The sequence below is a fragment of the Aethina tumida genome, chromosome 1 (assembly GCF_024364675.1).
Source record: "Aethina tumida isolate Nest 87 chromosome 1, icAetTumi1.1, whole genome shotgun sequence".
NCBI lineage: Eukaryota > Metazoa > Arthropoda > Insecta > Coleoptera > Nitidulidae > Aethina > Aethina tumida.
Window position 1 is genome coordinate 50,700,271 of NC_065435.1, and position 26,312 is coordinate 50,726,582.

The 26,312-nt window shown below is 31.1% G+C and overlaps 4 protein-coding genes and 1 long non-coding RNA gene across 5 annotated transcripts; all 5 read right to left on the reverse strand.

The window, feature by feature from the left end:
• Positions 1-5,000: 5,000 nt before the first annotated feature.
• Positions 5,001-6,124, reverse strand: LOC109595781 (uncharacterized). Its single transcript, XR_002191331.2, has 3 exons — positions 5,434-6,124; positions 5,255-5,385; positions 5,001-5,207 (listed from the first exon to the last, which is right to left on the reverse strand). It is a non-coding gene; the product is annotated as an uncharacterized LOC109595781 (long non-coding RNA).
• Positions 6,125-7,512: 1,388 nt separating this feature from the next.
• LOC109595534 (UDP-glycosyltransferase UGT5) lies at positions 7,513-9,458 on the reverse strand. Its single transcript, XM_020010914.2, has 4 exons — positions 9,109-9,458; positions 8,247-9,050; positions 7,972-8,191; positions 7,513-7,913 (listed from the first exon to the last, which is right to left on the reverse strand). The coding sequence occupies exons 1-4, from the start codon at positions 9,353-9,355 to the stop codon at positions 7,622-7,624; spliced, it is 1,563 nt and encodes a 520-aa protein (XP_019866473.1). The 5' UTR covers positions 9,356-9,458; the 3' UTR covers positions 7,513-7,621.
• Positions 9,459-11,346: 1,888 nt separating this feature from the next.
• LOC109594956 (UDP-glycosyltransferase UGT5) lies at positions 11,347-13,129 on the reverse strand. Its single transcript, XM_020010231.2, has 4 exons — positions 12,870-13,129; positions 11,994-12,797; positions 11,718-11,937; positions 11,347-11,662 (listed from the first exon to the last, which is right to left on the reverse strand). Exons 1-4 carry the CDS (start codon positions 13,105-13,107, stop codon positions 11,374-11,376), a joined length of 1,551 nt encoding a protein of 516 aa, XP_019865790.2. The 5' UTR covers positions 13,108-13,129; the 3' UTR covers positions 11,347-11,373.
• Positions 13,130-13,325: 196 nt separating this feature from the next.
• On the reverse strand, positions 13,326-15,149 carry LOC109594946 (UDP-glycosyltransferase UGT5-like). The gene is made up of 4 exons (XM_049961505.1): positions 14,885-15,149; positions 13,999-14,802; positions 13,724-13,943; positions 13,326-13,663 (listed from the first exon to the last, which is right to left on the reverse strand). Exons 1-4 carry the CDS (start codon positions 15,132-15,134, stop codon positions 13,393-13,395), a joined length of 1,545 nt encoding a protein of 514 aa, XP_049817462.1. The 5' UTR covers positions 15,135-15,149; the 3' UTR covers positions 13,326-13,392.
• A 7,356-nt stretch (positions 15,150-22,505) lies between these two features.
• On the reverse strand, positions 22,506-24,821 carry LOC109595630 (UDP-glycosyltransferase UGT5). Its single transcript, XM_020011042.2, has 3 exons — positions 24,517-24,821; positions 23,149-23,952; positions 22,506-23,096 (listed from the first exon to the last, which is right to left on the reverse strand). The coding sequence occupies exons 1-3, from the start codon at positions 24,758-24,760 to the stop codon at positions 22,618-22,620; spliced, it is 1,527 nt and encodes a 508-aa protein (XP_019866601.2). The 5' UTR covers positions 24,761-24,821; the 3' UTR covers positions 22,506-22,617.
• Positions 24,822-26,312: the final 1,491 nt, after the last annotated feature.

Here is a 26,312-nt window from a genome sequence, read left to right on the forward strand (position 1 = left end):
CTTCTGTATAACCACTCGGGCGGGCACCAGATGCTACGCAAAAGAAACTGCAATTCTATTTATTTTTTATCACTATGTTAAACAGTGTTCGTATCATTGCCGAACCAATTTTAAGTAAACATTCAATTGTTTTTATGTACAAATCTACAAATAGCATTAATTACATGTGGGTGTTTCCGTGCAGAACGGGATGTCCCGAGAGAGTCGTTCGAATGTGTATTTATACTTCGTAAATGGCAGAATAAGAAGTCGGGTATAATGGTCAAGTACTTTCATTATACCCCTGAAATACGTCAACCGTGTTTTCGAAATCAGCAGTGTAAACAGAAAGGCTCGCTCCACGGAGAAAGTTGGTGTTCGCGAGAGTACAATCAATTCCCGAGGATCCTTGCGGAAGTGTACTTCCATTTACCTTATTAAGCATTCAAGGAATTTTTGTCTTGATTTAAATTTTCCGAAGTAGTTTTCGTGAAGGATCGAGTGCATGTAAATATTTAGAGTTGTTATAAATTTTAAATGGAGAAGCTAATCTCGGTGATTTTGATTGGGAAAATTAGCTGACTAATTTAAACTTTAACGAACTCAAACTGCAGAAAATACATACCCTACTTGCTACAGTATTTATGCCTTTCATATTATATCGTTTAAAATTTAATTTATAGTTTAAATTTTTAAAACCAATTTATTTATTGATAGATTTAATTTTTTTCTGTTATAAATTTATTATTTCATTTTCATTTTTTATTTCCATTAAAATGCTGTTTAATTAATGGACCATTTTTTCGTACCTTCAATTTATATTTACTAAATTGTGTAATTTATTAATTACTTTATCATATTTCATAAATCATATACGACAGATTAATAATTAATTTGTTTTTGTTATTTATTTTTAATTTGATTATTTGCACATGCACTCGCAAATTTAATAGTTTGGCACGATTCGTAATTTTTTATTCAAAATAATATTATACAGAAAATATAATTAAATGTTTATTTTGCAATTATGAATAATTAATTCAACGTCATTTAAAGATTTATATTGTTTTCCATCAAAAATAAAATGTTACATGCGAAATATCCATGCCGGTTAATTAAAATAAAATCAAATACAGTGTGCAAACACTATTTTACCTATTTTCTAATTATGGACAGTAATAATTTAATTTTTGATTCTTCTAGGTAGAACGTTTAATTACAAAAATGTTAAAATAAATTACTATTTATTCATATAATGTACATACTGACGTATTTACCAAAGTGTATAATTTATTCATAAACGCATTTGCTTTAATCAAATTTATAAATTACAAATAAATAATTAATTTATATATATTGTTTATTTTTAATTTTATTATTTGCACGAATTAAATAGTTGTAACTTTTTATTTAAAATAATGTTCATTTATATTATAGAAAATATTTATTTTACAAATTAATTTAACGTCATTTTAAGTTATTTTCAATCAAAAATATTATTTACATATTAAATTTATTCGTTAAATTAAATTAAAATTCGTGCTTAATCATGCGTATAATTTAAATCATTTTTGCCGATTTTCGTAATATTTATCATATAATGAACGAAGCTGATGCCTTATTTATCCAGAAGGATTTGTAATATTTTTAAATTTGTTTGTTATAAAATTATATAATTATACTACAGAAAAAAATAATATATTAAATAAATAATTAATTATAATCGTGCAATTAAAAATAAAATAAGATATGTACAGAAAATATAAATATAAAAAAAAATTCATAAAATTGGAACATTATGCATAGGATTTTCTACACGTTAAGGATAAATTCCATTGAGGTTTCTATTTGAAATAACAATTTGTGAGAAATTATGTTGAAATCATGTTTTACAGTCTGTCGAAGTCTGCCAAATATCAGTTTCTGTTGGCGTTTTTGAAACAGCGTGACATATCCAAATACGTATTTTTGACGAAACCGTTTAGAAAACTAAGGTCTGGAGACATCCAAAACAGTAAAAATCAACCAATTCGGAACTTCTGTATTCATGTATAATTTGAACTCTGCGGAGAAAGAGACCGAGTAAAACTAGCAATGGAACTAGTTGTATCCAAGTAAAAACGTGACCAAAGACATTCCATAAAACAATCAGCATGTTCGAAAGGGCTGATTGGCAAGTTCAAGCAGATTTAACCGGATTGTTCGAACAAACCCAAACTGAATGGCTTTTTATCTCTTTCGAGATTCTGACGGGGCTTGTTTCACCGGCATCGGGATTCTAATTACTCGTAATTCTAACAGATGGTCAGTCTATAGTCTCCCCGCGTCCGAATTGAAATATATTATCAGCACTCGCAACCAGGCTGTATATTTTAATGCGGAATTTTACGGAGATAATAAAACGTCGCCAGTGTTGGTTCGAGAATTTTACGTTATTTATTAAGGCAACATTTGGTTTTGTCGTTCGTCGCAGGAAGGCGTAAAATTTAATTTTATTTCGGTCTTTAGTGGCCTCGTGAAAATATTAAACATTTTAGACAATTTCTAATTTACAAATAAGTACATAAGGCCTGTATAAACGTTTTACAATTATTACTTTATTTTTCTCTAAAATTGTAAATGTTGTTTTAATACATTAATATCGTGCGTACCAAATTTACAAGATACGTAGTGACTTCAGCAGAAAAATAGTTTTATTCCTAAATAAACAAAATTCTTACCTATTGTACTATTTTATATAAACATTGTTAGTACCAAAGTAATGTGGGACTAGTTCGAGGAACTTACTCATCAAATCTTCTTCATATTGTACTACCGGTATATTTACCCCAAAAAAAGCTTATATTACCTCAACAAGGAATAAAATTGGTGATACAAATCATGCAGCACCGCCAGTAAGCACTATGCGTCATTCATGACAAACGATGATGAATAAAGTGACTATATAATGTAAAGAGTATAAAAATGTGTGTACATTTCATCACTGAATTCTTTTTCGAAGTCCATATTTACAGTTTCCTGGACCAACACTGACGCACGCCATTCTCCGCTTCTCCTTCGCCGTGTCAACGCATTACTAAAGAATTATTACTCTTATTCCTAATTAAGGTCTTAAAATCAACCCATTTGTGCATTATATAAACCAATTCGCATCAGCTGTCATACGAAGCAACATGCTCGCAACTCATTCAAGTTTAGCCAGTTGAATCATTCAAATAAAACACAGAACTTTCATCAATAAAGTGTATATTGTATAATATATTTGTATAAATTCAATCAGTTTAATGTATAGATTTTCGAGTATAACTTGCAGAAGTTGTAGATTTGACGCCAGCTTTTCTTACAGCGGTGACTTTCGTTTGAGTTTTCGGTTTTCTAACCTTCTTGGTCTTTTTCTTCGTCATTTGTGCGACACAAGCATTGACGGCATCAAAATTTTCGTAATTCTCTCGTGTTAAAATTTTACCACAATCCTCGCAAAATAATATAAGACTGTCATTCTCAAGAAGATTCATTTGCCTTCTTTTTGGCTTGATATTTTTAATTCCTTGCGTTTCTGCACTTGTTGGAATGACTTTTCTTGTTGGTCTTACTTTCGTGCTGTCTTTCAATTTCTGTCCTGTAGTCGCCATTTTCACTTCTGCTAAAATTCAAGGATAAGTATAATCGACTGTTATAATAGTTTGTCACTTGGCATATAATTTGAGTTTTATCAAAACTTGTTAACCACGTTTCTTTGACAACCAAAACAGTTGAATATTCTTATAAGCCTTCTATGCAACCAACAAGAATAATGGAAAGTTTATACGAACACATTTGACATATTAAATGTTTATGATTTGTCAACAGATAACAACACAGAAAATAATTATTAATTTTAAAAGTCAGAATAAAAGAAAATAAAACATTCCAATTAAAAATTTTGTAAAATATGTATATTTCGTTCGTACAAAAAATACGATAAAAAATAAATCAATACTCAATGTTGGCGTAATTAAAAATATTTATATGTAAATTATGTTCTGTGATTGATATATTGATGAAACTGTTTATATTTACAACTAATTAAACGTATTTTAGTTGAGCAAAATATAATTAAACATAATGAACCAAAGTGAATTTCAATTTAATTATGCGACTACATAAAGATATTTGTTACTAATTAAATACAATAGAATCAATTTCAATTTATATATTTTATTTACACATTATTTTATTGTTGTGCTTTACTTTCCATTAGTATTTATACAAAAATTAAATAATCAGTCATATTAACACAATTAGTTTTGTTTCAACAGGCATTACATTCTAAACAGACCATTTAAAATTATAAAAACAGAACAGGTTTCTTAATACAATTTAAATAAATTAATATCTGACCATAGTAGTTAAAAGCTGCTTTGTGCATTGCGCAGCTGGTACCGCTATTCGACAATTTATTATATTAAAACATTTTACAAATTACAAACTAGTTTCAATTATATATGCATTTGCATTTGTGTCTAGCAGCTTTAATTTTAGCGGTGCCTTCATAAATACAAATTAAAATCTAAAACGAACTCCGCCACATATCCTTCTGGTCCGAAAATATTTGAATTTTATTTTACCATGGCTGACCGCGCAAGCTGAAACGTTTTATGTGTGTTCTGAATTAAATTACAGAATTACAGAAAAGAGATTACAAAATACACACACATTCTAAATATCTAAGGGTACCATACAAACAAACAATTATATTTTTTTAGTTTGAAGTCTGCATTCGAAATGTCAATTAACTCAAATTTTAGTTTAATCAAACTGACCAAAAGGTCTTGTATAAAAAATGTTCTATTACTGACCATGTAGATACATTTGCCATCATAAAATACCAAAAAGTTTTGAGCAGAATTATACTATATAAAACAAGATTATTGCCCAATTTTTCGACATATATGATACTAATTGTTAACTACATGGAGTAATTAAGAACTACAATTATACATTGATAAAAAATTGAGTAGTAAAAGATGAAAAATAACAGGTAGGAGGAAGTAATATACTTTAATGAATACTTTATGGTTACAATTTTCCAAGGTTATTAAAATTTATAGATTAAAAATATGTATAATTTTGTATAAAGTGATCAAAATACATAGATACGGATGTCTGAAATGTAACAGTGATTTTGAATTTTGGGCCGGTTATATTTACTCTTCACCTCCAAAATAATAAGTGATTATCCTTTGAATCTAAAACATCTTGGTTAAAAATACATTTCAAATTAATATTCCTGTACCTTTTCGTATGCTAGCATTGTTGGTGTAGCAGGTTTGTTTGGCCAAATGTACAAAATTACGTCTTCAATTGCGTCGAGAAACAAAAGTACACAAAACATTCCCCACACCGTAAGAGCAACGCGTCTTACACCTAGGAATCGATAGTTATCAAGTGTATAATTAATAAAGAAAAACTTACCATCCATTACATTCAGTGTAGTATACTCAGGAGAATATCTTATAAATATTTGCAACCGTTAATGAGCAAATTATTCTTCCTATTTAATGTTGCTTGAGTGTGCTCGAAAAACGTTGACAACTTGGTTTGAAGTTTCAATTTGACAATTTAAAAGACCCATGTCTCTTGATCTTGTACAATGTCTTGAAATTGTACTCAGGTTTTTTTTAAGTAAATTATTAAAATTGAAAATACACTGTAAACCCAATGTCAAGAGTACTTGTTAGCCCGCTGTGCAATACATCGTGAAAGAAAACCAAAACGGGAAACGGCGAATTCTAAATTGAATAATTATGTTAAAGCAATGGTTAGCGGTTGCGTGGAATGTAGCCCATAAACATTTATTGCATTGCCCTGTGCAGATAGCGAACATCATTTTTCATTTTTAAAGTAGGTATGCGGTATAAACCGTATAGGTACGAGTAATGGGCAAAGTATGGAGGTCCGTAAGTTATCGGACTTTGATAAATGAAGTACGGTCAGTAGCGTCTATCTCTTCCCGGTGTTTGGCTTTTACTAACCCCGAATCTGATCTATTATATCTTCCTGAACGTCAAAGTTCATATTTACACATTGATAAGCCGATATTAATGAGCTTTCTGCCTGGGCCAGGCTAAATTCTGAATGAGGGAATTAAAGCTCGTTCTGCTCTGTTGCCCCGCTGCAAAAACCTGAAAACATGACTTTAGATATTCTTTCATAACACTTTCCATAGAAACGTACTTACACCTCATCGTATGTTATTTCTTTTTGTTACTGAAATTTAGGCCACAAATATAACAGATATAACTTTCACTGACAAATAATATTTCCAAGAATTTTAAGTAAAACATAATTACTTCACACACGTAATAAACGCAGGCGGCGCAGTCCAGTCACTTTGTATAAAAAACGAACCTTTGAATTCTTACAAAGCAAATAAAAGATTAATTAACAGCAGAAACTAAATAAAATCAATATGATTTAATTTAAACTGATATAGAATATGTTTTTAATATTTGATGTTGAATTTCCCGGAGAAAAAGGATTATCGATATAATCCCGAGTAAATGTAAATTTCGGAGTAAAACGTTAACGCAGTGCTTAAACATTTCTATGTAAAGTGTATCTGTTCAAATATCAGTTTAAATATCCGCAGTGAACTCTGACGTAGAATTCCATGTATACGCTTTTATTCCGTTGTAAGTATATTTATTCTGGCCTGGGGCATTTGTAAGCAATCTTAAATTTAAGAATGTGAAAAAGTCCCCTTCCTTGTCGCGCATTTGAAATTCTTTTGGGCTGAAAGAGACAGCGGCCAATATGTCTGGAGTGTCCTGCACCCAGCAAAGCTCATCAGCAATTCTATCGAAAAATTTTCAGGTCAACTGGGTGTTAGAGATCGTAAAATATTGTTCTGATTTTCATAAATTTCAATCACAAAGACACATGTAATTTTAATTTTTTTTTTTTCCTACTATCATTCATGTTAGTAGGTCATTTTCATACTTTATTACTTTATATAAAGAATATTCAGTAGTTCATTTCAAAAAAAACAAACCTAAACACTGGAACAAGGATTAAAATTCATTACATTCATATTCTTACAATTTATTGTCAGTAAAAACAGAAAAAAAGTAAAAATGAACAATAAAGCAAGCAAGCTTTTGAGAATGATCTGGTTGATATCGCATGGTAACGAACGCGAGTCTTCGGAGCGATGTCAAGTGGCGTATTGGGCCGCAGTCGGGGCAAGATTGATGGACCAATCTAGAGAAAAGCTTCGGGGTTTCCGCATAACGAGGATGCATCGGTGCGGCCTGTTACCTACGACGCACGGAACTCGACAAGACGAGTGGTAAATGTGTCGAGCACTCTCTGATGGAGCGAACTGAGGCGTTGATAGATCTACCAAATTATCTGTATCGTATTACATACTTCTAGGCGGGCCCCGCGGACAGATTCAATCTTTCAGATGTCTTTATTTTCGATGTGAGCCTAATTGAAATTTTATAAACTAACTGAAAGCAACACTGGTTTTGTATGCTTTCAAATTCAAACAATTCAATATTATTTTATTAAGTGAATACTAAGTTTAATATTTAAATACATTTATAATAAAAATTATTTAAATAATTATTATTAACTATATGTAACAGTGAATTTGTCTTTAATTATTCTTTTTCATACATATCTTTTCTGATTTTAGTTGGTTCTTCCGACACCACAATTTTTTACATACAGTTTTAAGTGCATATACCACAGAAATTACAACTAATGCCAAAAGTCCATAAACATCCAATAATAAGTATTTATACAATGGCAAGTTAACACCGGCTACTTTAAGATGTGGAGCTCCTTTATGGCGGATGACGTATTCAGTCCAAAAGACAGCATTTTCTTTAGGTGACACTTGCTTATCGTGCATAATCTTGGAACCTCTTTGGGCATTTTCAAAATATCTGTAAGATGTTATCGAATTAGTTAATAATTAGTTAAATAATTCTTTTTAAACCTTACATGGGATTATTTAATAACTCGTTTAACATTGACGTTAAATTTTCTTCAGTCAAATCTCGGAATCGAATATACTTTCCCATTCCTCTTAACTCTATGTTTCCAGCGTTTAAGAACTGGTCACCAAATACTGGTAAAGCAATTACTGGTTTCCCGTGGTAAACAGCCTCAGTTGTGCTCAAATATCCGCCATGTGTGATAAAAAGCTTCACATTTGGGTGAGCTAAATAACAGCAATTAGTAATACCATAATTAAAATCTATATTGCTTTTACTTACCCAAAACATCGGGTTGAGGCAGCCACTTACTAAGTTTAACGTTTTTCGGCTGACCTGGTAAAACATCGTCTTCCCATTTCCAAAGAACCTTAAGTTTTAATTTAGAAAACGCATTTAAAATAGCTTGTCTTTTTTCCAAGGGTAAATTTTTACTCCGAAGATTAGAGCCCATACTGAAATAAACTACCCCTTCTTTGGCATCATCTAAAAACGTTTTCAAATCAGCAGGAAGTTTCTTTGGTGGTTGGACATGATATCCTCCGATTTCAACCATATTGGGAACCTTAGGTACAGGTGCGTTTATGCTGGAGTCTGAATTTAGTAAAACCAAAGAAGCATTATATATAACTTCAGAATAATGAGGAGCTTTTGGAATGTACTTCTTCATGATTTCCCCATGTGTTGGATAAACATAAAAGTAGTTCATTAAAGCTCCAACTTGAATCATAAGGGTATTCTGTAACCTTTGTAAGAAGGTCATATCGCTTGGAAAATTGTAATTCATATCCGACACATATGACGGCGGTGAAGGATTTCCAACTAGAGGATTCACCCAATTGTTCGCACCAACTGAGCTAAATATTATTAAAGGTGCTTCAAAATGTGGAGCAAGTCCTTTAAGAGCTTCATTTAAAAATTGCTCCACCACTACAGCATCAAATTTTTCACCGGAGTTCATCAGCTTTTGCACGTTTGGATGTTGCAACGTTCTTTCAGTTAATTCTATTGTACTTTTAATAAAATTAATCAGTGACATGAATGTAGCTGAATCACGATTAAAAAGGTCAAACTTTTTCATAAATTCTAAAATAATATTTATAAGCATAAAATTAGTCTAGATAAGTATACAAGTAAAAATTACCCTCGTGTTCTTCTTTAAATCCAGTCAGAACGATATCCCGATAACTACCATTTATTGGTGGATTATTTTCTTTGAATGGGCTGATCATAGTGACGTCATGGCCACTTTCTGCCAAAGCTCTGGCGTACGAGTTACCCAAAATATAATGACTTGGACCAGCCAGATAAAAAACACACAAAATTTTTGCACTGTATGTAACTGACCACAAACAGCTTAAGAGTATAATAAAACTCAAACGCGTACACATGACGACACATTCACAATAACACAGACAATGATGAGTTAAACGGATGCAATCACTCGTTGATAAATTACGTAATTGTCCGAATAAACATAATAATAGTTTATGTCTCTGATAAGGAGCCAATGTGAGTATTGATGGGTGCTTAACAAATCACGACCCACACAACATAAATATATATTTTTAGTAACGTCTAATTCAAAGATAATGTCTAATTGTAGGATAAGCTAAGTACGCAATATATTATCTTCAGTTGGTCTAGAGACAAAATGTAAACAAGTAAAAAATACATTCTTTTGCAGTACTAAAGACTTACTTTAAATAAACTAGTCCATTTAATATGATTTTTTTAATTAATAATAGTTAATTATTAATTTAACCGTACTAACCCCCCACCACGATTATCCATAAGAACCTTTTAATTTTCAAACCGTTGACCGTAGACTTGTTTTACAAAATACGCTGCCAAAACCTAAATATAATCTGACATAAGTATATATTTTATTCAAACTTTATAAATTTCAATATTAAATGCTTTATTAAACAAGTTTTTCATTTGATCCCTTGCTCTGGATTGTTTTTGATATATTTAAACTGTAAAAATATAATAGTATCAAGCTGGCAAATAAAACATTTTCTTGAGATATATACAGTACTAATCAAAAGTAAAGATATAAATATTATAAATCATTTAATTTTAGTTTGTCTTTTGTAGTTTATGGGTACAATGGTTAGTTAAAACCAAGTAAAGTTCGATAAAAATGCTCACAATTCGAGTTTCTAACATCGGAGGAACTATAGCAACACTTCCTAAATCTGAATGACTGAGAAAATCCAACAATACAGACGATCGGAAAATTGTAAATATTCACATATGTCAGTGCCATAAGACGTAGGTTAAGGTCAACTGGTGTAAAAAAATGGAAAACCGTATTGTTTTTTAAATTTAATTTATTTTCCTTAGAAGGAATTCGATGGATTAGACATCAAGTCAACAAAATGTTTGACCCTAAGTACACCAAAGGAACAATTAAGCGTGGGGTGGAGGAATAATAGCGTGGGGCGAATTTTCTGGGTTTGGAATGGGACCATTAGTAAAAATAAATAGAATAATGGATAGGTTTCAATATTTACACATCTTTACCAATTGTATTGCCATAAGCTGAGGAAAATATGCTTATGTTATGGATTTTCCAGCATGATAATGTTCTGAAGCATACAGCCAAAATGGCCATCCCGATCGAAATCCCATAGAAAATCTGTGGAACATGATAAATCTTAAAATGAGGAAAGCTCACACAGGCAAATTTCAAGACTCAGATGAATTGTTTGAAACAATTAATTTCATGTACTAATTGAAATGTACAAATGTATTTCTCAAAATGTTTCTCTTCTTCAAAATAAATTTGTTGCTTTACTTATGAGTGGTGTTGTAAATTAATCAAGATTCAATGAAATTAATTAATTTGTCTTGGTGCAAAATCAAATGCATAGGTCCTCTCCAATAAGACTGAAAATAATCGATTTCATCGCACCATCTATCAATATTGTAAAAAATGTTTTAGACAAATTTTAAATATCCAAATCTGCAATAAAAAAGTTTTTAAAGTTCCTCCCCACTAAATATACAAAGAAAGGAAAGGGGAACTAATTTTAGCAGTAACTTGCTTCCCTCTCGCAATAATTAAATTTTAATTATGAACATTTTTCAGTAAGCTTACTCGAAATATTACGCTATGTAATATTACTTTTGCATTTATATTGCATATATTACAGAAAATTTATTTTAACAGTATGCCACAATTTTGTGTTAATCCGTATAATATATTAATAAATGAAATGACTGCTTATTTACTTTTATTCATAACAAATTTAATACTGATCACTGTGACATTGTGCCTTCTTTCCACAAAAGCCTGACCATACGCATTTCGAAAAATGATTTGGCTCAATATTTTTTTACCGTTTATTAATTATAAAACAAAGTACAACATTACTTATATTTATAATAAATTTAATACAATTTATTTATTCTTCTTTACAACTTGTTTGAATTTTGCTGATTTATTTTTATAATATAATAATTTACATAAGAAAAATAATAAATATACCACAACTACAATTATTAAAATCAGAAAAAAATAAACGTCTAGCAAAAGATACTTGTAAAGAGGTAAATGAACACCAGCAACCTTCAAATGCGGTGCGCCTTTATGACGAATAACATATTCAGTCCAAAACACTGCGTTTTCTTTAGGCTTATTTTGCTTGTCGTGCATAATTTGCTTTCTTTTTTGAATATTTTCTTCATATCTGAAATTAATATTTTAAACTGATAATTTACCGACATATATTTTATTTTACTCACATTGGATTTTTAATAAGATCATCGAGCAATTCACTAAAGATTTGTTCGTTTAAATCATGAAAAGGTACTTGCCTTCCAAATCCGTACATTTCTATATTTCTAGCATTTAGATATTGGTCAGCAAATACAGGAAGAGCTAGCAGTGGTTTTCCATGAAACACTGCTTCAGTTAAACTTAAATAACCACCATGTGTAATGAATATTTTAACATTTGGATGGGCTAAACAAAACTAACATAGTTATATTAATTTTCCTATTGTATCAATGAAAACTTGCCTAAGATATCTTGTTGGGGAAACCATTTACTTAATATAACATTACTTGGTTGACCTGGTAAAACATCCTGTTCCCATTTCCAAAGAACTTTCTGTTTCAACTTGGCAAACGTGTTTAAAATTGCTTGTCTTTTATGCACTGGTATATCATTACTACGTAGGTTAGAACCCATGCTGAAATAAATAACACCTTCTTTAGCGGTGTCCAAAATAATTTTTAAATCCCCAGTCAGTTCTTTTGGAGTCAAAATATGAATACCTCCAATATCTATCATACTCGGGACTTTTGGAATGGCTGCAGTAATGCTAGAATCTGAGTTGAGTAAAACTATTGAAGCATTGAAGAAAACCTCAGAATAGTGCGGCGCCTTTGGAATATATTTTTTCATTAACTCCCCATGTGCCGGATAAACAAAAACCCTATGAACAAAGGCTTCGCACTGAATCAACAAAGTATTCTGTAATCTCTGGAAGAATGTCATATTAGTGGGGTAGTTTTGACTAACATCGGATATATATGACGGTGGAGAAGGATTTCCAACGAGAGAATTAACCCAGTTATTAATTCCTACTGTACTAAATATTATAAGCGAAGCTCCAAAATGTGGCGCAAGTCCTTTAAGTGCATCATTTAAAAATTGTTCGACCACTACCACGTCAAATTTTTCATCAGAATGAATCAATGTTTGAACATTTGGATGTTGTAAAATCAACTCAGTCAAATCCATCATTACTCTGTAATACGCAATCATCGAAAATAACGAATTTGTATTTTCGTTGAACAATTTTTTACTGTTTATGAAATCTAAAATCAACAATATGTATATGACGGAAAAAGTTTTTACTCTCGTATGTTTATAATGAAATATATCGTTACCTGTTTCATCATATCCAGTCAAAAGGATATTTCTATAACTATAATTTTTCAATTGTTTATTTTCTTCAAAAGGACTAATCACGGTTACATGGTGACCCTTTTCTAACAACGCCTGAGCATATGCATTTCCCAAAATAAAATGGCTTCGCGCCGGCAAGGGAAATACGCACAATATTTTCTCACCGTTTATAAACATTACAAAACAATATAATAACATTAAATTTAAAAGTAATTTCATTTTTTTATATTAAACAACACTTCAAAACATGCGAATTATTTCAACGTATGGTTCAAGACTATATGACTAATAAGCTTGAATTTCCACTTCCATATCTACTAATTAGAATAATTTAAAACAAATACTGCAATTTTCAGATCAATGACAGTTAAAAAACTAAAATTTACATATTTATCAAGTGCTGCATATTTAAGTACACTGATAATAAAACTTGTACAGTAATAATAAATTAATTTATTTTTAAATTGTACAAACAAAAATCTCATACAAAATTAATACTTATAGTTAATCTTTTTTACTTTTTCTTTGTAGTAATCTCCTACAAATTCTTTTTAGTAGTATTAGCAAATATATCACAGATAGGACAACAACAGTCAAAAATAAATAAACATCTAGTAAAAGATATTTATATAGCGGCAAATTTACTCCAGCAACTTTCAAATGAGACGCTCCTTGATGACGTATCACATATTCTGTCCAATACACAGCAGCATCTTTGGGATTAACTATTTTGTCACGCATAATTTTAGAGCCCCTTTGCGCATGCCTAGCGTATCTAAAACGTTTAAATTAACTGTAATGTGATGGTGATTTTTTATATGTTATATTAACATACTCAGGATTGTTAAGTAACTCATCAAGCACTCTTGATAAATTTTCCTCATTTAGATCTATAAACGGAATATGTTTACCATAGCCTTGTAACTCTAAATTTTTTGAATTCAAAAACTGATCCGCAAACACTGGTATAGCCAGAACTGGTTTTCCATGATAGATAGCTTCAGTGGTACTCAGATAACCTCCATGTGTTATGAAAAGTTTTACATTTGGATGTGCTAAATCGCAATATCAATAAGATTTTTGGAAGATCACATAACGATAGTCACTCACCTAGAACATCTGGTTGAGGCAACCACTTGTTTAATTTAACATTTTTTGGTTGACCGGGTAAAACGTCATCTTCCCATTTCCAAAGAATTTTAAGCTTCAGTTTAGAAAATACGTTTAATAAAGATTGTCTTTTTTCTATAGGCAAATTTTTGCTTCGAAGATTAGAACCCATACTGAAATAAATTACTCCCTCTTTAGCGCCATCCAAAAAAGCCTTTAAATCCGCAGGCAGTTGTTTTGGTTGCTGAACATGTAAACCTCCAATATCTATCATGCATGGAACCTTGGGAACCGCCATGTTTATACTTGGATCGGAGTTAAGAAAAACTAGTGATGCATTGTATATGACCTCAGTATAATCTGAGGCTCTCGGGATGTATTTTTTCATTAACTTTCCGTGGGCGGGATATATATAAAAATAGTTTACCAACGATAAGGCTTGAATGGATAAAGTATTCTTCACTCTTTGGAAAAATGACATATTTGAAGAAAAATCTTGCATCATATCCGGAATATAGGATGGCGGTGAAGGGTTTCCAACCAAAGGATTAACAAAATTATTGGCTCCAACCGAATTAAATAATATTAATGGTGCGTCGAAATGTGACGCTAAACCTTTAAGTGCATCATTAAAAAATTGTTCTATTACAACTACATCAAACTTTTCATCTGAGTTAATCAACTCTTGAAAATTTGGATGTTGCAGTGTTTTCTCTGTCATATGCACTATTTTTGATAAAATGAGTGCGACCTTGGCAAAAGTAGGCTTGTCATTATTAAAATGATCTGCTTCTTCCAATAATTCTGAAAGAAACATTAATTTGAAAAATAAGTTTTTATAAATCATGTTGGACTTTAATGATTTCACAGACTTTTACCTACTTACTTTCATGGTCTTCCTTAAATCCAGTTAACACAATACTTCTTAAAGTGCCATTTTTGGGTGGATTTTTTTCTTCAAAAGGGCTCACAACCGTAACATCGTGTCCTTTTTCTGCCAATGCTTTGGCGTAAGCACTTCCTAGAATGTAGTGACTAGGGGAAGCCATGTTAAAGACGCACAGAATTTTGGAAGCATTGCCGTGTGTATATAAACAATTCGTAACAATAAAGATAAGGCACAGACGTACAAACATTATTACTCATCTATAGTTAAAACACGAATGATCAAATTTATAAGAGAATAGATGTATTGTCTGTACGTGTACACTCGACACTATTTATAGTACTTATGTGAAGGTTGATAAGCGTGTTATTAAGTGACTTGCATAATCTGTCTCGCTCATTAGTACTAGTAACTTTACGTGACAATATCAAATAATGATTTGCCAATAATAAATAACATTTTTTAAAAGTTGTGCAAGGATCTATAGATTTACACAAACTTTTCATAAAACTATTCAGAATCTCGTCCGGTTCCACAAATACGCAAAATAAATAATATTTATATGATGATTTGAATTTTAGTGCGTAATATATACAACCGTTTCCCATTTCTACGAAAAAAATATTCATACATTTCGGGAATTGCTATAAAATTCCCACCAAAAGAAAAGCCCAACACATTTCCTCCGAATGTATGGCTTGACCATAAATAATATTCACGACATTCACTGGAAATCGCATTCTTTGATATATTCTACATATGGTGTTTTCTTTAAGTAAATCAGGTAATAACAATAATAATAATTCGACACAGACAATTTGTAAGCGCCTGAGTTTCCTACAAGTTTAATATTAGCAACCCAAAACAATGACGTCATTCATTCCAAGTTCAGTCAGTCATCCCCAATTTAAACCGTACCTACTCACAACATCCCAAAACGCCTTGGTAAATACAAACCTCCAGAAATAGCTGAAACGATACATTGTACGGATATATCGGCGCTGCATGTGTGTGAAATATATAAAAGCATCATTCGGCGACAAAGGGGTGGGTTTTCAAGATGTGTCGTCACAAGGACGCATATGTTACAACCTCTTAAAGCGTTAAAACATTTCACAACTTCTCGTTCCGACCGAACAAGCGATAATATATCATTCATTGCTTTTGACGCACACACACAAAAACGGCCCTTTTTTATTTATTTTACTCGTGACAAATTGTGTACAAAAAGTTTTTGATGCATGTTTACGGTGAAAACTTATAGCGGTAGTGGATTAGGAGTCTCTGGGGTGGAAATTCCATTTGCTTCCGTTCAAAAAAAAAAAAATAAATAACACTCACACATGCGAAATGAAGACATTATTTTGCTCTAATTATAGTTGGATCGTAAACAATAGAACTACAATTTAATCTCATATCGTCACAACGCTCCGGAGAAACGTTAACCGCATAATAGCACATAAACAAAAGTGACAAAATTAAAGACCCGAATAAAAAAATTATGCTGCGGGAATAAAAAAAATAAAAGTGACTATAAAAGGTGATGAAAGTCTCAATTAAAACTGTAAAAGTTCATAACGTGCAACAAAGTGGTATTCAATCCATTAGCATTCTGCGTTGGAAAAATATTTTCTTATGCCCGAAGTAAAGTGGGGTTTACCATAGGTGCTAAAGCAGTCCCGGTTCCTGGCGATGTGTATTTGTAAAAAATCCTATTCGACGACTAGAGTGGAGCACTCGGTTTTTACAGCAAAGGCTCAGTTTAAACAGTCGTAAACTGTTTTATAGACTAGAGCTTTCAACGTGTGCACTTTAATGTGCTTTTCAACCATCTTCATAATTATACTTTGTCTCTAAGGAACTGTAAATTACTCACGATTGTTAACGTTGCTTAGTCGTGTATTCTGTCATTTAAGTCATTAAGGCTTTAAAGAAATTAACCGGTATAATTAAACTATGCACCGGCGCAAACGAACAGTCGTGTCCTTTTATCGGACTTGAGAATTTACACTTTTGCTTTATGGCTCAGCTCCTGTGTTTGTTTCTACCGGGAACTGAAATATAAAACATGCCGGAGTACTTATAAAACGGAAATTATATTCCTTGTTAAATAGCGAATTTTAATTATATTAACAACCCTTTGACGTTTCTCTCTTATTCCTTGGGCTTTCTTTCGCAGTCAGTTAACAGGGTAAATTACTTAACATTTTTTTATATTGTGATTATTTCTATGAAAAACAATGAAAGCGAAGTAATACGCAAGTCGAAATTAGTACTTATTTTATAACTTAATCGATAATTTTATGTCACAATTCGATTGTAATGTAGTGGGCGTCTTGAATAACGTGAAAGTAGCAACTTCTCAAATCAAGATTTATGAAATATTCATAGTAAAACCCGGCGAAACAACATTTGCATGTGAGCAACGTTAAACAAAACACCGATACCGAAATAACAAAAATCGTTCAGTCGCGACCTAACGAAGCGCACCACTAAAACATATATTTAAATATAAAGAATTTATATTTCACATATGTCACATACGAATCAAATACATAAATACATAGAAAAATAACACATATGCCACTAAATAATATTGTCACTGTTTCTCAAAAAAAGAAAGCAAAAGAATGATTGTATATCGAGTTCTATTTTATTTAGTGTGGAAGCTCAATATAGCATGAAGCAAATCGCAGTCGCGGACTGAAATGTTATTTATTGCCTCGCCCGCCAAAAGTATTCGATTCCGTACACATTTCCAAATATATATACACTTTACGGTTATTTCTAAACCACTCCACTTATTTACTTTGGCCTAATCTTTCTTTTGTGCATTTGTGCCTTGGTAAATTTAAAGCCCTCATTTCATGGGCCCTTTAAAACAAACGCGCCGCTTGAAATGCCCTGAAATTCTTACGAAATGTAATTTCGACCAAGGACTTTCGAACGCATTTATCAATAGCCGACAATTGTGCACTTTGGTGTAATGGCAACGTGTGTCACACTAAAAATAAAACAACTCTCTTTTTTAATAAAATGTTGTGCTTTGTTTGAACTAAACCTAACAATCCAATAATCTTTCAAAGTAAAACAAAGAAATTAATTAAATATTTTGAATTAATTATTTTCTTGTTATTATTATATTTACACCAAAATAATTTAACTATACAAGTATTTGATAACAATAATAATGTAATCTTATAATGTTTACTCTCGTTCCAATGTTATGATCAATGATTACATTTGATAATTATACAATAAACTTGTATTATGAAAAAATATTTTTTCAAAAATTAAAGGTCCACGCCCAATATTGGTTAATGACAAATAGAACTTTAACCTCGTTTATCCCATATCTATAAACCATCTCGTCTATGTACTACGAGATCCTCGAGCAGGCTCTTGGAAAAGTTATCCCGTAAAATTACTATTACTTGTTAGGGCAACAAGTAGGTATGACATAAATTTACTAACAAGCAAAACTTTCCGGATGTTTTCTAAGACGTTGCGAGGGCAGGCTGGCAAGAGGTAACTGGAACAGAATGTTTAGAGCTTATTACCTGGAATCATTGTAAAATATTCGAGTTGCTCTAATTGCACTGTCTGCAACAGTGTGTGCTAGAGAAACGTATGTGGGGATTTAGAGGGCGATGGTGTTGAATTTCTCGGCTTATGTTAACTTTGGCTCACTGATAATTACTACTTACCAACCAATTTATCAAGTAATTTAACTTTAGTCTAAATAAACACTAGTTAAACACACAAACGGGAAGAAATATACGTCTCGGATATCAATACTGCAATCTTCAGTATCCCTTTTAAAATAAAAACCTCATTGTATCTAGCTTATAGCTGTGTACGCCACCGTGACAAACATTAAATAAAATAAATTAATTTAAAGAGATTAAGTTAATTATATAGATATTATAAGGTTAAGTTAATTAGAGTGTAATACGACTACGAAAATTGTAAAGCTTGAACCTGAAAATATATTATAAAATATTTATACTCCAGGTAATTAGCTAAGCCGCTGAAACTTGTGCGAAAGTTGGGCCGCGCTCTCGCAAAATTCAACGATCAAATTTATAAGGGAAAAAATCCGGCAAGATTTAGAAAGTTGTAAATTTAAAATAAAAGGCACGATCACATTATAACGAAGTCGGAGGTGAGTTCCGTAATGAAAACCTTGTTAAAAGTTTCCACCATTTATCGTCGGACAGATAAATGTCTCTCCCAAAGTCGGGTCCGTGAGTAGCACAAAGCGAAAAATACATCTGTACCAAATTGAATGGAACCAGTAACGTATGGTCGTGTTCTTGTGCGCTTACTTACGATGCTAACATTTATTTTATGAAACCTTTTATTAGACATTAAATGGGGTTTTGCGGTATGTTGGTACTTTCATCTTTTATTTGATTTTCTCAAATAAGATAGAGATATTTTTTAGGGTTAATAGTTACAGTATTCATATTTATCTGTTTAAAGTATGTGTAAATTAATGTCCATCGATAAATCAAGTACGTTTGATATCCACACTGTGGTTAATTAAGTGATAATATACAGTTGCAAAATATTACATCTAAACTTGTAACACATCACATAAATATCACACGTTATTTTGTCTTAAGAGTCTCAAGAATCGTTGAATTGAAATGTGTGTGAAAAAAGACGATGAACCAAAAATTAAAGCTATCAAAATTAATTATCGGTTTCAAGTAATCCGTCATTAATTTTAAACATGGGACATGACAAAACGAAGTTTAATTCTGTAAATGGATTACAATATTGAATTCGCGACGACAGTGGGTATAATCAGTGTGCACGCGAAATAAATGGATGCAAATACATATTGCAACTGGAATTCCAGGTGATGAGTTAGGAGGAGCATAATTTATATGTGAATGTCATTTTGTGCTTATATTTTATCCACACGTCAAATATTACCTTTTGTATTTGACAATAAACAATGACACAACTACCAATTCCTGCAACGAATCACCCTTATCAATCAATTGTTTATCCGTCATTTACGAATGCATATCAGTCAGAATTTCCCTCTTTTAAAGATATTGTGATATCAGTAACAAATTAGACAACTATATTTACAAATTAATATACATTTATAATCTTTAATAGCAACATTTTAATTAATGAACAGTCATGTATTACCAATAATCTTATTATACTCCATAATAGTTCATATTTCATAAAACGAATAACTGTTATGAATTAAGTACTTATAAAACGTATCAGTCAAAATTCCTGCTTTAAGAATGTCGTAATATTAGTAACAAATTTTACAAATATATTTACAAATTAATATAAATTTCTGATCTTTCATAGTAATATTTAAATTAATTGACATTTGTATTTATAAATAATGAATATGATAAAATATTAGTAAATTAAACAGAGGTCTTAAACATATTTTTCATATTTAGTTTGATCATGTTTCATTAAGATGATTTATATTTAAAAATTGGTATAATAAAAACATTGTATTCCTGAGTACACAAACAATAAAGTTGTAAATAAATAATTAAACCATCTCATTATTTTCCATAATAGTCGTAAAGAAATGGACATCTGTATATATTTATCTGCATTTGTAGTTGACAATAAATTACCAATTCCTGGAACGACTCACAGTTATCAATCAATTATTTATCCGACATTTGCGAATGCATATCAGTGAGAATTCCTGCTTTAAATATATCACCATTACTAACAAATTATACAACTATGTTTACACATTTCTGGGTTTTAATACTAGTATTTAATAAACTAATTAAGATTCGTATTTATAAATATTTTATATAATAAAACACTAGTAAATAAAATATAGATCTTAAACACACTTTTCACATTTTCTTTGATCACTTTCCAGTAAAATGGTTTTATATTTAAAAAATTGCTATAATAAAAAGATTGTATTCCTGAGTACCAATAAAGTTGGAAGTAAACAGTAAGTTAATAAACCATCTCATTATCTTCCATAATAGACCTAAAGAAATGGAAATCGTTAAATTTAATATTGTACAAGATCTAATGGTAGATATATATTCTGTTACTTTCATCCAGCTGAATTGTAGGCATTAAAGAGACATTTTACGATTATTACGGCTCTGCAGCCCTCAAAATAAAGTTAATCCAGAATTATCATTTAAGATCTGCTTTTTAGGCAGGGAACACTGTCTATAAAAAGTATATAGGCAAAGTTTTAAACTGTTAGAGGTGGTTTTCGAATAGATAACAATTTTATTACCGCAATTCGAACTGTGGGTTTGCGAAAGTTTGCTTAAAGAGACCGTACTTTGACACCAATAACATATATTTGATCACATTTAAAACGAAACACAGGTGTTTCTTTAAATTGCGCCTTCGGAGTTGGTTTATTGAGGACTTGAAATAACTTTGGGTTGTCATTTAAAAAACATGGATTTTGAATCATATAAGTTTATGTCTTCGTCTTAAAATATATCTTTAATCTAAACTTATCATACTTTTGATTTCCTCATTCGCAACCTTTGCGTATAGGTGTTGGAATTAACTTAGATGATGAGTTTTCAAATATTCAGTTTCTACTAAGGTTATCAACAAATAGTGTTCTTTAATATTCATAGAAATTATGTCTTTTAATCTAATAATATATGCATATGCAAGAATAATTTATATAAAAAACCAAGCAATCATTTGTTCAAGATAATGCAAAAGTAAATTATTACACTAACATTGCTCTCAAGTCGACAGATTGGTTTTCTTAGAAAAAGTGTTTTGAAAACATCTAGTTCCGTCACTAATCGTCATTCAGTACGCGTATTCGCTCACGTTTATGCACATACGCATCTTGAATATGAGATAAATCTGATGCGTGAAACATCCGCGGCACATACAAAATCACCTCGTTGCATGGTTTTAATTACAAAGGATTTAATGACACAAACAGGCCTGCTTTCGATCCGTGTATCACCGGCTTACGTTCTCGATTGTCGCAGTTTCGCACATAAAACAGTGCACGTATAATGTGCAGAACTGTATCTGCGGGATCTGGCAATTAGTAATAAATGCAGAGCCAAGTTCGTCGTCTCTAAATTCATTTAACGTTTGAATTGGAAGTGAGACAGTAAACTGACGTTGATCGATAAATATGGGTCATTTCTAATTTAATAACAAAATACATATATTCTCTAGATGTTCGTTTACTTTTATTAATTGGTTTATTAAAAATTAACACAAAATAGAAGTTGAATGTATTTCGCTTAAAAAAGAATTTTTGTTTTACATTTACCTCCAACTTTAAAATTTTTAGCCATAATTATTAATTTATACCTGAAAAACCCTTTGAACAAAATATCGTCAGCTAATTAGTTGACTTATCCTAAATAACCCGGAGGAGGACGAACGTAATTACATCGTTAGACGTAGACACAACAGTTTTTTACAAGTTAATTAGACATGCCCAGCAAACATTTTCTATGTTTACATTTAATTCTTTTGTTAAACAAACACAATTTTAAAAGAGACAATACGATCAGACTATTGATCGTTTTGATATCTATGTGAGCTCTATAATACAAGGGTTGCAACACAACTAAAAAAACTAAATTCTACAAAAATACTATTATATTTCAAATGAATTTATTTAATTAACTAGTATATTGAATTAGCATATGAAATAGTGAGTGGAAATATCACAGAACATTTTAAGTATATACGTAGACAAATCATAACGTCTACTCAGTTTTGAGTTTTCTGTTTCTTTTAACCCAAAAATAATTGAAGATCCTTTTACATAAATATATAAACAAGAATAGTCCCAAATACACGTCAATCATAAAGTATTGGAAAAAGTTAAGCTTTAAGCCGTGAACCCTTAAATGTAAAGCTCCTTCGTGCTTTATAACGTATTCGGTCCAGTAGACTGCAGACTGTAAAGGGGTCATAGGCTTATCTTGAAAAGCCTTGGCTCTCATCATCACTGTGTTCTTGTAACTGGTATTTTCTAAGATGTCTTCGATGGCATTCTTTAACTTTTCTTCACTTAAATCATTAAAGTCGAATGTTAAACCCATGCCATTCGCTTGAACATTATTGGCATTCATTGGCTGATCAGCAAAGATAGGCATAATAATCATTGGGACTCCGTGATATATTGCTTCAGTAATACTCAGGAGGCCACCATGACATATATACATCTTCATATTTGGGTGATCTAGAAATACAACAATAAAAACAAGAACAATATTAAACTTTGTTATACAAACCAAGTACTGCTTGTTGTGGCAACCACTTCATGATCCTTACGTTGTCTGGTCTGTCAGGCAATACATCATCTTCATATTTCCAGAGAACTTTCTGAGGCAATTTGTTGAACGTATTTATAAATATTTGCTGTTTTTCTTTCGGCATATGAAATCCTTTAATAGTTGAACCGAAACTAAATAGGATTACCCCATGTTCAGCCTCATCCATCCACCTTTTAAGATCATCCGGTAAAGTCTGTTCTTTTATATGAAACCCTCCGATTTCTACCATAGTTGGAACACTTGGCATAGCCGGTCCGATGCTGGAATCCGAACACATCAAAACCATGGAGGCGTTGTACAGAACTTCATCGATATCAGGCGCGTTTGGAATGAATTCTTTCATCAACAGGTTATGTTTATGTTTGAACCACAAGTAATGTGCTGCTTTAACCAGACCGGTAACGAATAAATTGTAAGATCTTTGTAAGAAGTTCATTTTATCCGAATAACCTGTGAAAAATTCAGCGGAAAAGGATGGCATTGTTGGATTGCCCACATAGTTGTTGACCCAAGTGTTGGTACCGATGGGCGAAATGATTATTTGATGGGCTTTAAAATGCGTTGCCAAGCCTTTAAGCGCATCGTTGAAAAATTGTTCAATTACTACTACATCGAAAGTCTCATTGGAATGTATTAAATTTTGGACGTTGGGATGTTCCAAAGTTTTTCTTGTCAGCGTCAGTCCTATGTAGTTACCTATGTACATAAGTCTGAAGGGATTCCTATATATATTCTCAAAATAATTACGCTTATCTCTTGTTTCTAAAAAATAAAATATTTGTGTTTAAAAAATATTTACATACGATAATTTAAACTTATTATTTTATTTTTAGACATTTTTATCCTTATCATAAGCTATACCACAACGTAGTTTATAAGTGTATAATATACTTGGATGTGATGATTTAAAACAAATTCCATTATTATCTAATGAAAAGTTGTTTTCAGAATTATTATCAGCTTACTAATTTTCGAATGTATTAATGTTTAGTAGGAAATTATACTTTATCTAAATAAAAGGAATTTATTGAATTTTTATTATTTTTATAAATATGTCTAAAAATAATTCATACATACACACACATACATGCTTGACTAATGTTTCTATAATTTTTCAACATTAACAGTATATTAATTATCTAGCTAGTATAATAAAAAAATTAATAATTCTGGTTTATGTCAGCTATAGTGTTATTTATGTTCATGTACATAGAATGTCAATAAAATAATGACAATTACTATCATGCTTATGACTATGGTTCTAATAATAGTTTAAATTTCAATGTCTAAATAACATAATAAGTCATAATTATATTGTATACTTACTTTTGGGATCATCTAAATACCCCGTGAGCACGATGTTTCTGTAGGTTCCATTCTTAGGTGGCTCAAGATCTTCGAAAGGGCTAATCATGGTTACATCGTGCCCTGCTTCGGCTAGTGCTTTAGCATAAGTATTTCCCAGGATAAAGTGACTCGTCGACGCGAAATTGAACACGCATAATATTCGAGCTGGACAAACATCACTCACAAAAACAACGAACAATATCACAGACAAAATCACTTTCATTGTGTTTGCACGCCAGTAGTTACCTTAATCCCGGGCACTACTAGTATGCTGCATCCGCCAACAGAACGGCGAATACTGGTTTTGTTGTGATGCGGTAAAGTTTATTTTATAGATTATGATGTGTATTAATACGCAGTAATTTAGTTGATAAAGTGATAAACATTTACATTTTAAATTCCACGTTGGGAGATATGTAAATGCGTTTATAATATCTACAACAATTATTGACTTACATGAGAAATCACATGTGATCGGAATTTGACCGGCCATTCAATTATATTCTAATTTAAATAAATTCAATTGTCCACTTAAAATTTATCCTGCAACCTAATTTTAATCAGCTTTATCTTTTATAATTTAATAATAATATAATAAATACATTTGTACATAATAACATTAGAATAATTTAATTTATGGATATTATCCATACAATTATACAGGTATTTAAAATTAAAAACGATTAAACTTGTTAGAAAAATCTTGTTCCCTCCATCTTTATTTTTCTTTACTCTACCTGCATTCATATGCTATAAAATTCAACAAGATCATACAAACCACGTTAAAATGAACAACCTTCGAAGTTGTTACGTAGAATGTACACTGCTTCTGGACAGTAGACGCATTAGGCTTATGAAATACAACAGATATGAGGATGCAATTTTGTGGAAGATATACAAAAAACTGACCGATATAGTAAAGTTCTACTATAATTTAGCCCTAGACACAAAAATGGATAAAAGAATTATACACACCAGATGTGTAGAAAGCATGGAAAATTACGTACGAAAATTAAAAGAATATAATGAAAACGTAGCTGGCGATGGTAATGCAAATGAAAATATTTGCAAAATTATTGAGATAGGGATTGAAAACGCCACTGAAATTACTTTAGTGTTTAAGAGAAAGACCCGAACTTTGCCGGAACGTATTTCAGCCGGATTTCGTAAATTTTTATGTATCTAATTTGTATATCATTACTTGTTATCTGACTGTGTTATTGTTATAAATAAACTTTTTAAAAATCAGAAGATTTTTTAATTACCCAGAAAATTACTACTAATAGTACCAATATAATAAAATAGTACTAAATTTTATTATTGCTAATAAATTCCCTGTACATGAATTCTCTACCCTATTTGTAAAGTTATGTCACATCCACGAATTCTTTTCTATCAAATTAATTAATCAACCCAAACCCGACGCCAGTTAATAGTTTGCGTTTAATTAGCCCTAATTAAGAGTGATTCCCGCGCCCGCACTCCAAACTAACACCATCCCGATGTTCTGTACTAATATTATCTCAGTACTGTGACTATTGTGTCATCCATCTATCTAGTAACACATTGAAGACCATAATTCAACAAGACGTCGATAGTGAATGTGTGTACATACACAACATAATGATACGGCCAGTTAAATATCCATCATATTAATGTATATTGTAATATTAGCTTGATAATATTTCTTATCCGGTATATTCAATTTAAGCCAATTTAGTGAGAAATTGTATCATAGATTAATAATTTACTAGTTTAACGTTAAATTAATATAA